The sequence below is a fragment of the Rhinoderma darwinii genome, chromosome 5 (assembly GCF_050947455.1).
Source record: "Rhinoderma darwinii isolate aRhiDar2 chromosome 5, aRhiDar2.hap1, whole genome shotgun sequence".
NCBI lineage: Eukaryota > Metazoa > Chordata > Amphibia > Anura > Rhinodermatidae > Rhinoderma > Rhinoderma darwinii.
The window spans coordinates 47,070,632-47,084,518 of record NC_134691.1 but is presented as its reverse complement, the minus strand read 5'-3'; the positions used below and the strand labels follow the sequence as shown (position 1 = coordinate 47,084,518).

The following is a 13,887-nucleotide window of genomic DNA, read 5'->3' as shown; positions in this document are numbered from 1 at the left end:
AGATGAGAGGCTGCAGAGTATTTTTTCCACCTTTTTAATCCACCACCTAATTCCTTTCACTTGATCGGAGATTAATATTAATATTGAGGAGAAAATTACACCGGGTTTTATTCTTCTTTAATATTTTCATAAACAAGAAAAATACCGGACATGATTTTCCTCGGGTTCCAGTCAGAAAGCTTTACGCTGCCGAATATGATGAAATCATCTCACAGATGTCGGCAATAACTTGACAAATCTGGGGATTATTTTTGCGCCTCTCTCTGTATCTTACGTTTGCTTCTCCTATAATGTTTTATTTATAGTGTTTCATCTACTTACAGATCTGTATAAATATTAGAAAATGACTCCAGAGTAGATTTGTTCTGATCTCTTCTCTCCGGCGTATATGTTTGACATCAGTTAAGATGCTCGGTAAGATGGATGCGGCAGACACTCGCTCTGAGGCGGTTACTGCTGGTTTTTATTTCTATATATTTGTAATTCCACTGACAAATGAGAAAATAAAAGTAAAATAATCACATGCGATTACTTGATCTTTTTTAATAAAGGATTAAATTAGGACAATTCAACTGCTTAGTAGTTAAATCACACCCGGTAGGAACCATTGACAACATGACTCTTATTTGGGACGGTTTGAGGTGTACGTTTGGCATGTACTTTAGAAAAGCTCCTACATAGGCATCCGGTAAAAAGACGTACCGTAAATACGGTAGGGCTGAGCGATTATGACCTAAATTATTAATTGAACATGTAATCTCGATTATGATTAATAAACTATTATTTAGGCCACACCCCTTTTGCATACTATACTACTGAATTAATATTAATCCCGAGCCTGCTGCCCCATAACTATATTGCCCCATAACTGCCCTCCATACAGTATACTGCCCCTGTAACTTCCCTCCACACAGTATAATGCCCCATAACTTCCCTTCACACTGTATGATGCCCCCTATAGCTACCCTTCACACTGTATAATGCCCCCTATGGCTGCCCTTCACACCGTATAATGCCCCCTATAGCTGCCCTTCACACTGTATAATGCCCCCTATAGCTGCCCTTCACACTGCATAATGCCCCCTATAGCTGCCCTTCACACTGTATAATGCCCCCTATGGCTGCCCTTCACCGTATAATGCCCCCTATAGCTGCCCTTCACACCGTATAATGCCCCCTATAGCTGCTCTTCACACAGTATAATGCCCCTATTGCTGCCTTGCACACAGTATAATGCCCCCTATAGCTGCCCTTCACACTGTATAATGCCCCCTATAGCTGCTCTTCACACAGTATAATGCCCCTATTGCTGCCTTGCACACAGTATAATGCCCCCTATTGCTGCCTTGCACACAGTATAATGCCCCCTATAGCTGCCCTTCACACTGTGTAATGCCCCCTATAGCTGCCCTTCACACTGTGTAATGCCCCCTATAGCTGCCCTTCACACTGTGTAATGCCCCCTATAGCTGCCCTTCACACTGTATAATGCCCCCTATAGCTGCTCTTCACACAGTATAATGCCCCCACACAGTATAATGCCCCTATTGCTGCCTTGCACACAGTATAATGCCCCCTATTGCTGCCTTGCACACAGTATAATGCCCCCTATAGCTGCCCTTCACACTGTGTAATGCCCCCTATAGCTGCCCTTCACACTGTGTAATGCCCCCTATAGCTGCCCTTCACACTGTGTAATGCCCCCTATAGCTGCCCTTCACACTGTGTAATGCCCCCTATAGCTGCCCTTCACACTGTGTAATGCCCCCTATAGCTGCCCTTCACACTGTATAATGCCCCCTATTGCTGCCTTGCACACACTATAATGCTCCAATAACTTTCCTCCACACAGTATATAATGCTGCCATAACTGCCCTCCACACAGTATAATGCCTCCTATAGCTGCCTTATACTCCTCTGGGATGTGTGGCTCGGGCAGACAGACGCAATGATATCACTGTCCTTGCCTGTCTGTGCCAAGCCATGAGCGCCTGGTGATATATAGTGAATGGTAGAGCAGGGACCTTACGTCTCCCTACTCAACCATTGGGTTTAACTGTATCTATGTCCTGAGGTCGCAGATACAGTTGAATCCAATGGTAGAGCAGGGAGCTGAATTTAGGTAATTTGTGTATACTTTATATAGGGGCATGTACTGTAGGTATTGTATGAACTGTTGTGGCTTTAATTCCAGGATAAAAACACTTGCCGCCGCATGATGCGGGCTTGCATTCAGCCATTTCCCTTTCTCTATTTTCCATAATGGATATTCACGACCCATGTGGTATCACCTCTCCGTGGCAAACCGCTGGACAATCGACATTTAATGTGATGATCAGCTCTTCTATGGATTCATTGGCTGCAACTGAGGCCCTCATAATGTGGTGGTTTGACCTAATTAAAGTGAATCTGTTGCCAGGTTTACGCCGCCCTATTTGAGGGCAGGATAAAGTGGTGCCAGAGACCCTGATTCCAGCGGTGTATCACATATTTTGTAATGTTCAGTTGTCTTCATAAAATCTGTTTATCTCCAGCAGCGTGAGCCGAGCAAGGACTGGAGTCCTCTCAATGATGGGCTCGCGCTCAGGAGTCCTCGATATTCATAAACGGCAGCTAGCTCCGCCCACCTACCCCATGCACAGTATGAGGAGGAAGCTGTCAATCAGCGACTGGTGGGCGGAGCTAGCCGCAGGTATGGAGTATGAGCTGCTGAAGAAAAAATGATTTGAACAAAAACTATCGAACGCTCAGTGAATCAGGGTTTCTGGCACTACTTTATGCTGCACTCAGGGCAGCATACAACTGGTTACACATTCCCTGTGAAGGGTGACTTAGTCCACTGACCTTCTCCCTCTACGCCTTATGCCGTAATAGGGCCTATGGCATAGTGCAAGGGTTTGGCCCAAATGGACAATGTCGTTTTCTGCTTGGATTGTATGTTATTTGCAACTAGGCCAGTTTTTCTATTAGGGTGCTATTACACGGTGTGGCCGAGCTGTAGTAACTGTGCGCTGGTTACCGGTAATTGCCATGGTTTTTCAGCAAGGACCGGTTAGGCACGTGGTTATTATGGGCATCACCTGTACTTGTGAAATTGTGGCAAATATGGGAAATGGATTGGCCACGATTTTGTACATGTAATCTCACCTTAAGTTTTGATAAATAAGGCCCACTATGTATTTTTTTTTTAAAAGTGATTCAAATTGCTCAATGAAATGAGGTCTCTTCTATGTAACAATATTCATTAAAATTCCTATAATTCAGCATCTGATAATCCAGAGATTCTGAGAATCCAGCACTTGCTCCTGCGTCAGAACTGCAAAAATATCCACACAAACTAGAATCTTATAAGCCCAGAAGAAAACTATCCCACTGAATAAAAAGGCAGTGATAACAGATTATCTTCTATAAGTATTTTTATTTTGGGCTGCATTTCTGTAGGTTCTCTATCCTTATGAATACATTGTATGTACTACTATAACTTTTTTTAAATCCAGAAGGTTTAGTGATTGAGCACCTGGCAGAAATTTCAGGACCACGTCAGACTCAATGGGTAACTAAACGTTAAAACTCTGACGTTTTTTTTTTTGTTTTTTTTTATCGGTGGCAATCTGACCACTCCGATCCCCACCGATCCCTAAAACATAGCAGGGGCGCTCAGGTGAGCACTGTGCCGCTTCGTTTCTGATCGGCTTTTCTCAGAAAGCTGAGCCAGTGGTGTATGGACTGATAGACTTTCTCTTGTGCCCGTGCACCACTGGCTCAGCTTTCCAAGGATAGTCCATCTGTATCGAAGCGGCTCCGCGCTCACCAGAACTCTTCTGACCCTTAGTTTTAGCGATCAGTGGAGGTCTCGGTGCTCGGACCCCCAACAAATCAAAACTTCTGACCTGTCCCTATGACATGTTAAAAGTTTAGTTAGCCTTTAATATAAATATACTGTATTTTTCAGAATATAAGATCTTGCTAAAACGTCTCTGCGTCTCATAGACCTGATTCAGGGGGTCTCATCGTTGCCAGATTCCCTGACTGCTACCTTTTTAAAGGTGTTGTGCTTTACAAATGGACACAGACAGGTCAGAAACGCTGATGAAGGAGAGTGAACAGGAGCATTTAAATAATAATAGCCACTCCCACTAGTCTTGAGGGGAGTGGTGTGTGGTGCATGGGATGTGTAGTAAAAAATAATAAATGAATAGTGTATGTGCAAGTGATAATAATATAAGTGAAATATATGGTGTGTTGTCATTTGGTTTGGCAAGCAGGGTAGCCCGCTCTATGAATTATCAAGGCGTCACAAATAGGCTTCTACCTGGCTATACACATTGCGCCTCATGACCTACACACTATCCCTCCATGTTTCACACACTTGCACCCCATTATTCATTTATTTGCATTTAGGCACTTTACTCACTACTGCCCCCTATATTTCACTTATATTATCACTTGCACATACACTATTCATTTATTATTTTTTACTACACATCCCATGCACCACATGCCACTCCCCTCAAGACTAGTGGGAGTGGCTATTATTATTTAAATGCTCCTGTTCACTCTCCTTCATCAGCGTTTCTGACCTGTCTGTGTCCATTTGTAAGTATGGTCTTTTCCGGTGTTTTTGTGTTATTTGTCCCCTTGTTTTTATCTTAAAGGTGTTGTGCTCCTATGGCCCCCTGACTAATCATGGAGGGAACTGTCTGGCTGTTCAAAGCCGCACTGATCTATATGATCTTGACGCATCGCTGGAGCCTGAGGCGGTGACAAAACCACCAAACAACTAGATATTGACCCCTCTTCTATCCTAGACCACTAGGGTATAAGATATTTACCCCTTTCCTACTCTAGACCTCCAGGGAAACAAACATTAACCCCTCCACTAGCCAAGATCACCAGAACACGTCTTCGTCTGAAATGTCTTTGTTTATTTTCTGTCGTCTAAACTTGAGTGCGTCTTCGAGTCCAAAGGTTTATATATTTTTTCAATGTACGAATGAAATGGGTCTCTAGATGGAAGTAATTTACGGAGGGTTCCAGGTTTCTTCCTGTCATTCATGGAAGCAGAGAATGTGTTTATGTCCAGTTCATGTATTCTTCCTGCTTTAGAGCTCTGCTTGCACATTATTCTGATATACTCGCATAGTACGGTCCATTGCCTCGAAACACCTCAGAATACTGCTTTTTATTTGTTCCTAATAACAGCTGATGAAAAGCGGACACATGCCGCTTTCTATTTGTGTCTGGAGTGTGAGACGTGTCAGATATGCCGTGTTTTCTGTAGTCCCAACTGGATTGAGACGTTTTTATTGATATGTAACATTTTATTTTCTCAGCACGGGGCTTCGCAAGAAGATTTCATCAGAGGCAGCCAGGAGAGAAATGTCAAAGATGTTATATTTGACATTGCTAGTCAGGCCCACGTACACCTAGAACATGTAAGTTTATCTTTCCTTTTTTATTAAGACAGAATCTGTTCTTAGTCGGAAGCCTGCACTGCCCAGTATTGGCTTCCAGTTATTTCACATTTTTATTTTTACTATTGCATTTATTTAATATTTCTTGACAATTGTTAGTAGTTTTTTTGCTATTTTTTTTTTTTTTTGGACGTTTACAAAAAGCTGTACAGAACATAGTGGTGTTCAAATGGACGCTCCCACACTTGGATCCATGGTCTCCTGTTACCGTAAAAGTTTAAGAAATACACCTACAGCGTTCTATTCTGATACATGCAGGTGACACGAGGATTTTATGCAAGAAAAGTGCCATGAATATGATCACTTTTAACCAATCGGTGCTCTTTTGTAACTTCCTCTACTGCGTTCTATTGACCGTAGTGGCGCCCACTGGATTGTTTTAATTATGGCATCCAATAAATAAAGTAAACGTTCACCTTTTGAGCAATTTATCAGATTCGTTCTAGTGAACAGGGGATTAAGGCCGGATTTACACGAGTGTGTTCAGTCCGTGATATATGCGGTCCGTATGTCGGCGGTATTTCCCGGACCGAACACACTGCAGGGAGCTGGGCTCCTAGCATCATAGTTATCTATGACGCGAAGAGTCACTGCCTCGCTGCGGGAAATCTGTCCCGTACCGTAATCATGTTTTCAGTACAGGTCAGTAGTTCCGCGGGGAGGCAGGGACTCCGAGCGTCATAGATAACTGACGCTAATAGCTCAGCTCCCTGCAGTGTGTTCGGTCCGGGAAATGCAGCCGTCGTACAGACCGTATATCACAGACCAAACACGCTCGTGTGAATCCGGCCTAAGAGCAATGATAACCTTCCATTAAAAACTCTTTTCTATGACTTAACTGCAGTGACATTAAGATGTTTGTAGGCGCTTACTCCATATGGCTCACAATAATAAATCTGTAGCTCCTAAACTAGAATGTTATACTGAAACTCTATAGCTATGCAGGAGATTTTTGAATGATTCTTTTTTTTTATTTATTATGTTTAGCGACAAAATATTTTTGCTCTAAATTCAATAACCACGGCTTCCAGGAAAATTGAATAAATAATTTTTCCCTCCTATCTGCGTTACATTTTACAGGTGTGATTATCGGCTTTTAAGCAGAGCTGATGTATGACTTTGGAGATGTAGATACAATTTCCTCTATAAATACATATGGAATATGTTGGCTAAAGTGAATCTTAATCTACGTATCTGTGAAGAGCAGATGTTCTGCGGCTACGGGGCTCGTTTATCTCGCCGTGCATTCTAGCTTACCATATTTCTGGCCGTATGTAGGTTCATATTTCTTTACACTAGAACTGATAATGGATTGTCTACATCCCTAGTGGCCATATTTACTCACTTGTTGGTGTCTACAGAGCGAGCTTGCTTATTCGAGGCTGCACTGAAAGAGAATTGGTTAGTAAATGATAGAAATAGAGCTCCGAGTGGGAATCTCTACAAGGAAAACCTCCATAGAGAGATACGGATATCTACCATCGATAATGTATTCACAGATCTGTTTGTGTGAGCAGGGCCTAAGCCCCTCATCTACACAGTTGTTTTTAATGTGGAAACTGCGTTAGAAATTGTGCCAAAAAATGGCAGGAAACGTCTCCCATGGATTTCAATGGGAGGCAGAGGTGTTTTTTTTTTTTTTCCCGCAAGTGGAAAAAACGCTCGCCGGAAAAAAAAGCGACATGCCCTATCTTGAGGAGTTTTCCGCCTCAAAAACCCCATTTGAAATCAATGGGAGACGAAAAAAAAACGCTCAAGTTTTTTTTCCTTTGCCTGTTGAAGAAAGAGGTAAAAAAAACGCCTCAAAAACCGCAGCAAAAACGCGTGTGGCGCAAAACCACTTAAAAATAAATAACGGAGCTGATTTTTTCCAGGCAGAATTTTCTGCCTGCAAAAAACTGTGTGAACTAGGCCTGAGAAATGAAAAATACTCCTTGAAGCTGTTGTCACAGGGATCAAATTTCAAAGAGAATACTCTTGTTTTTAATTATTTTGGTTTAATTAACCTCTTCACGCGCTGCTCCGCAACTGTACGTCCTGCAGAGAGCTTGCTTCCCGCATCAAGACGTACAGTTGCGGAGTAGTTCCCGGCGCACACTATCCTAACGGACAGTGTCCGGGAATTGGGAGGTCAGCTGACACTCCAGTCTTGCCGGTCAGCGGACCATCGCCGCTGATTTTGGCAATTAACCCCATAAATGCGGCGACAGATTGCGTTCGCCACCTTTAAGGGGATTGAAGGACATCGGCAGCCCCCACGAAGTGATTGTGGGGGCTGCCGATGCTTGTTGTGACAATCGGAGGCCTGACAATGACCGGGTTGCCATGTACGGAAGCCTCGGAGGACCATCCTCCGGCCGGTCCACCGAGTCTTCCTGTCAGTGCGACTGTCACATCACAATGACCGTTGGAATGCAATACACTACGTAGGTAGTGTAATGTACTCTAGCAGCGATCAAAGCTGCAAGTGAAAAAAGTAATAAAAATGTTTTAAAAAAAGTGTAAAAATAAAAGTTATAAGTTACATAACCAAACACTGCTTTTTTTTTCCTATAATAAGACTTTCATTATAGGAAAAAAATGAACACGTTAAAAAAAGTACACATATTTGGTATCGCCACGTTCGTAACGACCCAAACTATATAACTATCATGTTATTTTTCCCGCACGATGAACACCCCAAAAAAAATCAATAAAAAACGACACCAGAATCTAAATTTTTTTGGTCACCGCCCTCCCAAAATAGAGAACAAAAAATTATCAAAAAGTCGCATGTACCCGAAAATAGTACCGATAGAAACTAAAACCCGTCCCGCAAAAAACAAGTCCTTACACAGCTTTTTTGACTGAAAAATAAAAAAAGTTACAGCTCTCAGAATATGGTGGCACAGAAAATAAATGATTTTATAAAGAAGTGATTTTATTGCGCAAACGCTGCAAAACATAAAAAAAAACCCTATATACATATGGTATCGCCGTAATCGTGCTGACCCGCATAATAAAGTAAAATTGTCATTTATAGGGCACGGTGAACGCTGCAAAAAATAAACTAAAAAACATTGTCAGAATTGCTTGTTTATGGTCACCCGGCTTGCAAAAAATTTTTATAAAAAGTGATCAAAAATATCGGATGTACCCCAAAATGGTACCAATGAAAACTACAGATTGTCCCGCAACAAATAAGCCCTCACACAGCTCCGGTGGTGAAAAAAATAAAAAGTTCTGGCTCTCAGAATATGGCGATGAAAAATGTGTTCCAAAAGCGGATAAGATCAGGCGCCATTTATCAGTGCGACATCGGCCACATATCTATGAATTATTATTTATTTACCGCATTATTATACCCTCTTATTATGCCCTGATGTTCTCCGCACAGATTAACAATGCCCCCACATTATAAACTGAAATACCAGCAAAACCCCAAACAGAACTGCCAAGCAAAATCTGCGCTTCAAAAGCAAAATGGCGCTCCCTCTCTTCTGAGCCCTGCAGCGTGACCAAACGGCAGTTTGCACCCACATATATGGCATCGCCATACCCGAGAGAACCCGCTTAACGCTTTGAGGTATTTGTCTTCAGTGGCACAAACTGGGCACAACATATTATGCACTAAAATGGCATATCAGTGGAAAATTGCAATATTCACACCATCCGCTGTGCATTAACTCCTTTGTGCACTATGACTTAATAGCACGTCATGGTGCGGGGGTTGATGTATGGAGCGGGCTCACATGCTGAGCCCGCTCCATACGTTGCGGGTGTCGGCTGTGTATTACAGCTGACACCCAGGACTAACGGACAGGAACAGCGATCGTGCGGTTACAGAAGCCTGTAAAAATAACAATATACTGCAATACATTAGTATTGCAGTATATTGTACCAGCGATCCAATGATCGCTGGTTCAAGTCCCCTGAGGGGACTAATAAAATGTGTAGAAGAATTAAAGTTATTAGTAGTGAGAAAGAAAAAAGTTAAAAGTTAAAAAAACAAAACCATTTCTCATTTTTCTTCTAAAGTAATGTAAAAAAATAAACAAAATTGGTATCGCTACGTCCGTAAAAGGCCGAACTATTACAATATGCCATTATTTAACTCGCTCCGTGAAAACCGTACAAAACTTAAATAATTGAAACCGCCAAAATCGCTGTAGTTTTCGTTTTTATCGCATGGCGAAAGCTGTAAAAATGAAAACCCCATAAAATTGAATCAGATTTTTTTTCCTATTTTTTTTTTTTCCTATTTTTTTCAGTTTCCCAGTACATTCTACAATTCCTCCCGCAAGAAATAAGCCCTCACATCACTCTACTGACGGAAAAAGAAAAAAGTTATGCTTCTTGGAAGGCAGGGAGTGAAAAACGAAAATAAGAAACAAAAAAATGGCTCAGTCCTGAAAGGGTCAATTCATTTCTAATGAAAAAAACTTTTGAACACATGTGGGCTATTTCCATACTCGGGAGAAATTGCTTTACAAAAATTATTTTATTTTTTTTCTCCTTTTATCCCTTGTGAAAATGAGAAAATTCAACATTTTAGTGGAAAACAATTGTGATATTCATTTTCACGACCCAATTCTAATAAATTCTGCAAAAGACCCGTGGGGTCTAAATGCTCACTAAACCCCTAGAAAAATTCCTTGACAGGTGTTTCCAAAATGGGGTAACTTGGGGGGTTTCCACTGTTTTGGTCCCTCCAGGGCGTTGCAAACGCGGCATGGCACCGAAAAACAATCCAGCAAAATCCCTGCTCCAAAATCCAAATGGCGCGCCTTTCCTTCTGAGCCCTGCCGTGGGTCCAATCAGCAGTTTATTATCACATATGGGATATTGCCGAAATCGGGAGACATTGCTTTACAAATGTTGGGGTGCATTTTCTTCATTATTCCTTGTAAATATTAAAAATGTCTGTTTTTTCAGAAAAAAAAGTTGATTTTCATTTTTACAGACTAATTCCAATCTATTTAGCGAAAAACCTGTGTGGTCAAAATGCTAACTATACCCCTAGATAAATTCCTTGAGAGGTGTAGTTTCCAAAATGGGGTAACTTTTGGGGTGTTTCCACTGTTTGGCACCACAATACCTCTTCAAACCTGACAAGGTGCCTAAAATATATTCTAAAAAAAAAAAAAGGAGGCCCAAAATCCACTGGGTGGTCCTTTGCTTCTGAGGCCGGTGTTTCGGTCCATTACCATACTAGGGCCACATGTGGGATATTTCTAAAAACTTCAGAATCTGGGCAATAAATATTGAGTTGCATTTCTCTGGTAAAACCTTCTGTGTTGCAAAATTTTTTTAATTAAAAATGAATTTCGGCAAAAAAAATTACATTTGTAAATTTCACCTCTACTTTGCTTTAATTCCTGTGAAACGCCTTAAGGGTTAAAACACTTTGTGAATGTTGGTTTGAATACCTTGAGGGGTGCAGTTTTCAAAATGGGGTGACTTCTGGGGATTTTCTAATATATAAGGCCCTCAAAGGCACTTCAGAACTAAACTGGTCCCTGAAAAAATGGCTTTTTGATTTTTTTTTTAAAATATGAGAAATTGCTGCTAAAGTTCTAAGCCTTGTAACGTCCTAGAAAAATAAAAGGACGTTCAAAAAACGATGCAAACCTAAAGTAGACATATGGGGGATGTTAACTAGTAACTATTTTGTGTGGTATTACTATCTGTTTTACAAGTAGATACGTTTAAATTTAGAAAATGCAAATTTTTGCACATTTTTTCTACATTTTGGTCTTTTTCAGAAATAAATACCAAAATTATCGACCAAATTTTTTCACTAACATAAAGTACAACATGTCACAAGAAAACAATCTCCGAATCGCTTGGATAGGTAAAAGCATTCCAACTTTATTACCACATAAAGTAACACGTCAGATTTGAAAAAATCGGCTGGGTCCTGAAGGGGTTAAGGACACAGCCTGTTTTGGCCTTAAGGACACAGCCAATTTTTGCAAATCTGACGTGTCCCTTTATGTGGTAATAACTCTGGAATGCATTTATGTATCCGAGCGATTCTGAGATTGTTTTCTCTTGACACAATGTACTTTATGTTGGTGGTAAAATTTGTCGATATATTCAGTATTTATTTGTGAAAACCTCCAAAATTCAGAGAAAATTTGCAAAAATTATCATTTTTCTAAATTTAAATGTATTTGCTTGTAAAACCGATAGTAATACCACACAAAATAGTTACTAGTTAACATTTCCCATATGTCTACTTAATGTTGGCATTGTTTTTTAAAAGACCTTTTATTTTTCTAGGACGTTACAAGGCTTAGAACTTTAGCAGCAATTCCTCACATTTTCAAGAAAATTTCAAAAGGCTATTTTTACAGGGGCCAGTTCCATTGTGAAGTGGCTTTGAGGGCCTTATATAGTAGAAAGTCCCCATAAATCACCCAATTTTGAAAACTAACCCCTCAAAGTTTTCAAAACAGCATTAAGAAAGTTTCTTAACCCTTTAGGCATTTCACAGGAATTAAAGCAATGTAGAGGGGAAAAAATATATCCCTGCATATGCCCTGAAAAGCTTTACAATCAGGGTCTATTAATAATTTATACAAGAATGTCACCCCACACTTACACTACCCCAATATGGTACCAATAAAAACTGCAACTCTTCCCACAATTTCATGTGTAGTTCTCACATATCAAAAATATCGTAACCGTTTCAAGTACATATTCAATCTAACAGAAAAATAAGGAACGGCAGACATGGCAAATTATGACATTTGGGGTTAGAACGAAACCTACAGTCATATCGTTCCATAGTAAATGAACTCGAAAAGTAGGACTCTAAAACCAAACTTAGGGAAACAAAAACTTAAGAGGAATTATCAGATGTCTCGGTGGGTAGTATCAAAGGAAAAAAGATCAGTTATTAGTATTAAAGGAAAAAGATCAAAGTTATAAATGCAAAGGTGCAGCATGTATGGAGTTTGCAACGCTCCCGGTTATGAATACATTTGCCCATTTTATGTAAATTACCTGCTATCATGGCTTCAATGCAATAGTGTACGTTGCCGCCTGATAAAACGTGTTCTTGTGCAAAAGTGGTTAAACTTCAAAACAACTATATGTATTTGGTATTGCCTTATTTGTACGACTCCTAGATTAACGTTTAGGCCCCAAGCACACTTCAGTGATTTTCTTCAATGTGCTATCCGTTTTTTTTTTTTTTACGGATTGCACACTGATCCATTCATTTCTACGGGACCATGCACACTTCCGTTATTTTTGCGGATCCGTGTGTCTGTTCCGCTAATAATAGAACATATCCAACTCTTGTCTGTTTTGGCTCTTCCGTCTCGCCCATTGTAGCCTATGGGTCCGTCAAAATAACGGACCGTGCACGGAAGGCATCGGTGTGCGGTACGTTTTTTGCGTCGACTCTCCAGATTAAGAACACCCTATATATACAGTGGATATAAAAAGTCTACACACCCCTGTTAAAAAGCCAGTTTTTGTCATGTTACAAAATCAGTACAAGATGAATCATTTCGGAACTTTTTCCACCTTTAATGTGACCCATAATCTGTACAATTGTATTGAAAAACAAAAAAAATTGTTTATAGGAGAAAAATAAAAAACAAAAATAATGTGGTTGCATAAGTGTGAACACCCTCTTATAATTGGGGATGTGGTTGTGTTCAGAATTAGCCAATCACATTTAAACTCATGTTAAATAGTAGTCGGTACACAGCTGCCATTATTGAAAGTGATTCTGAGTAACCCCATATAAAGTTCAGCTGTTCTATTGGGATTTTCCTGACATTTTCAGGCCTACAGCAACATTAAAGGAGCTTTCTGGCAGGTACTGGTTATTTAGTGCATGTGACAACAATCTCCCGTTTTCGTCATGTGTCTGGGCTGTGGGGTAGGGTGGCAAGACGGAAGCCTTTTCTAACAAAGAAAAACATCCAAGCCTGGCTATGTTTTCAATGACCTACATCAAGTCTGCCGAAAGCATGTGGGAAAATGTGTTATGCTCTGATGAGACCAAGGTTGAACTTTTTGGCCATAATTCCAAAAGGTATGTTTGTCGCAAAGCCAACACTGCACATCGCCAAAAGAACACCATAGACCACAGTGAAGCATGGTGGAGGCAGCCTTATGGAGCATGGTGGAGGCAGCCTTATGGAGCATGGTGGAGGCAGCCTTATGGAGCATGGTGGAGGCAGCCTTATGGAGCATGGTGGAGGCAGCCTTATGGAGCATGGTGGAGGCAGCCTTATGGAGCATGGTGGAGGCAGCCTTATGGAGCATGGTGGAGGCAGCATTATGGAGCATGGTGGGGGCAGCATTATAGTTTGGGGTTATTTTTCTGCAGCTGGAACTGGGGCTTTAGTCAAGGTGGAGGGAATTCTGAACAGTTCCAAATATCACTCAAGATTGGCACAAAACCTGCAGG

The 13,887-nt window shown here is 40.9% G+C and overlaps 1 protein-coding gene across 3 annotated transcripts in view; it reads left to right on the top strand.

Annotated features, from left to right (window-relative positions):
* Window positions 1-13,887, top strand: part of NDUFAF6 (NADH:ubiquinone oxidoreductase complex assembly factor 6) — a 60,874-nt gene that overhangs the window by 31,541 nt on the left and 15,446 nt on the right. For all 3 annotated transcript variants that reach the window (XM_075828033.1, XM_075828035.1, XM_075828034.1), the window contains exon 7: window positions 5,334-5,435. In XM_075828033.1, the coding sequence (XP_075684148.1) occupies window positions 5,334-5,435 (102 nt within the window). The remainder of the gene's footprint in view (window positions 1-5,333; window positions 5,436-13,887) is intronic.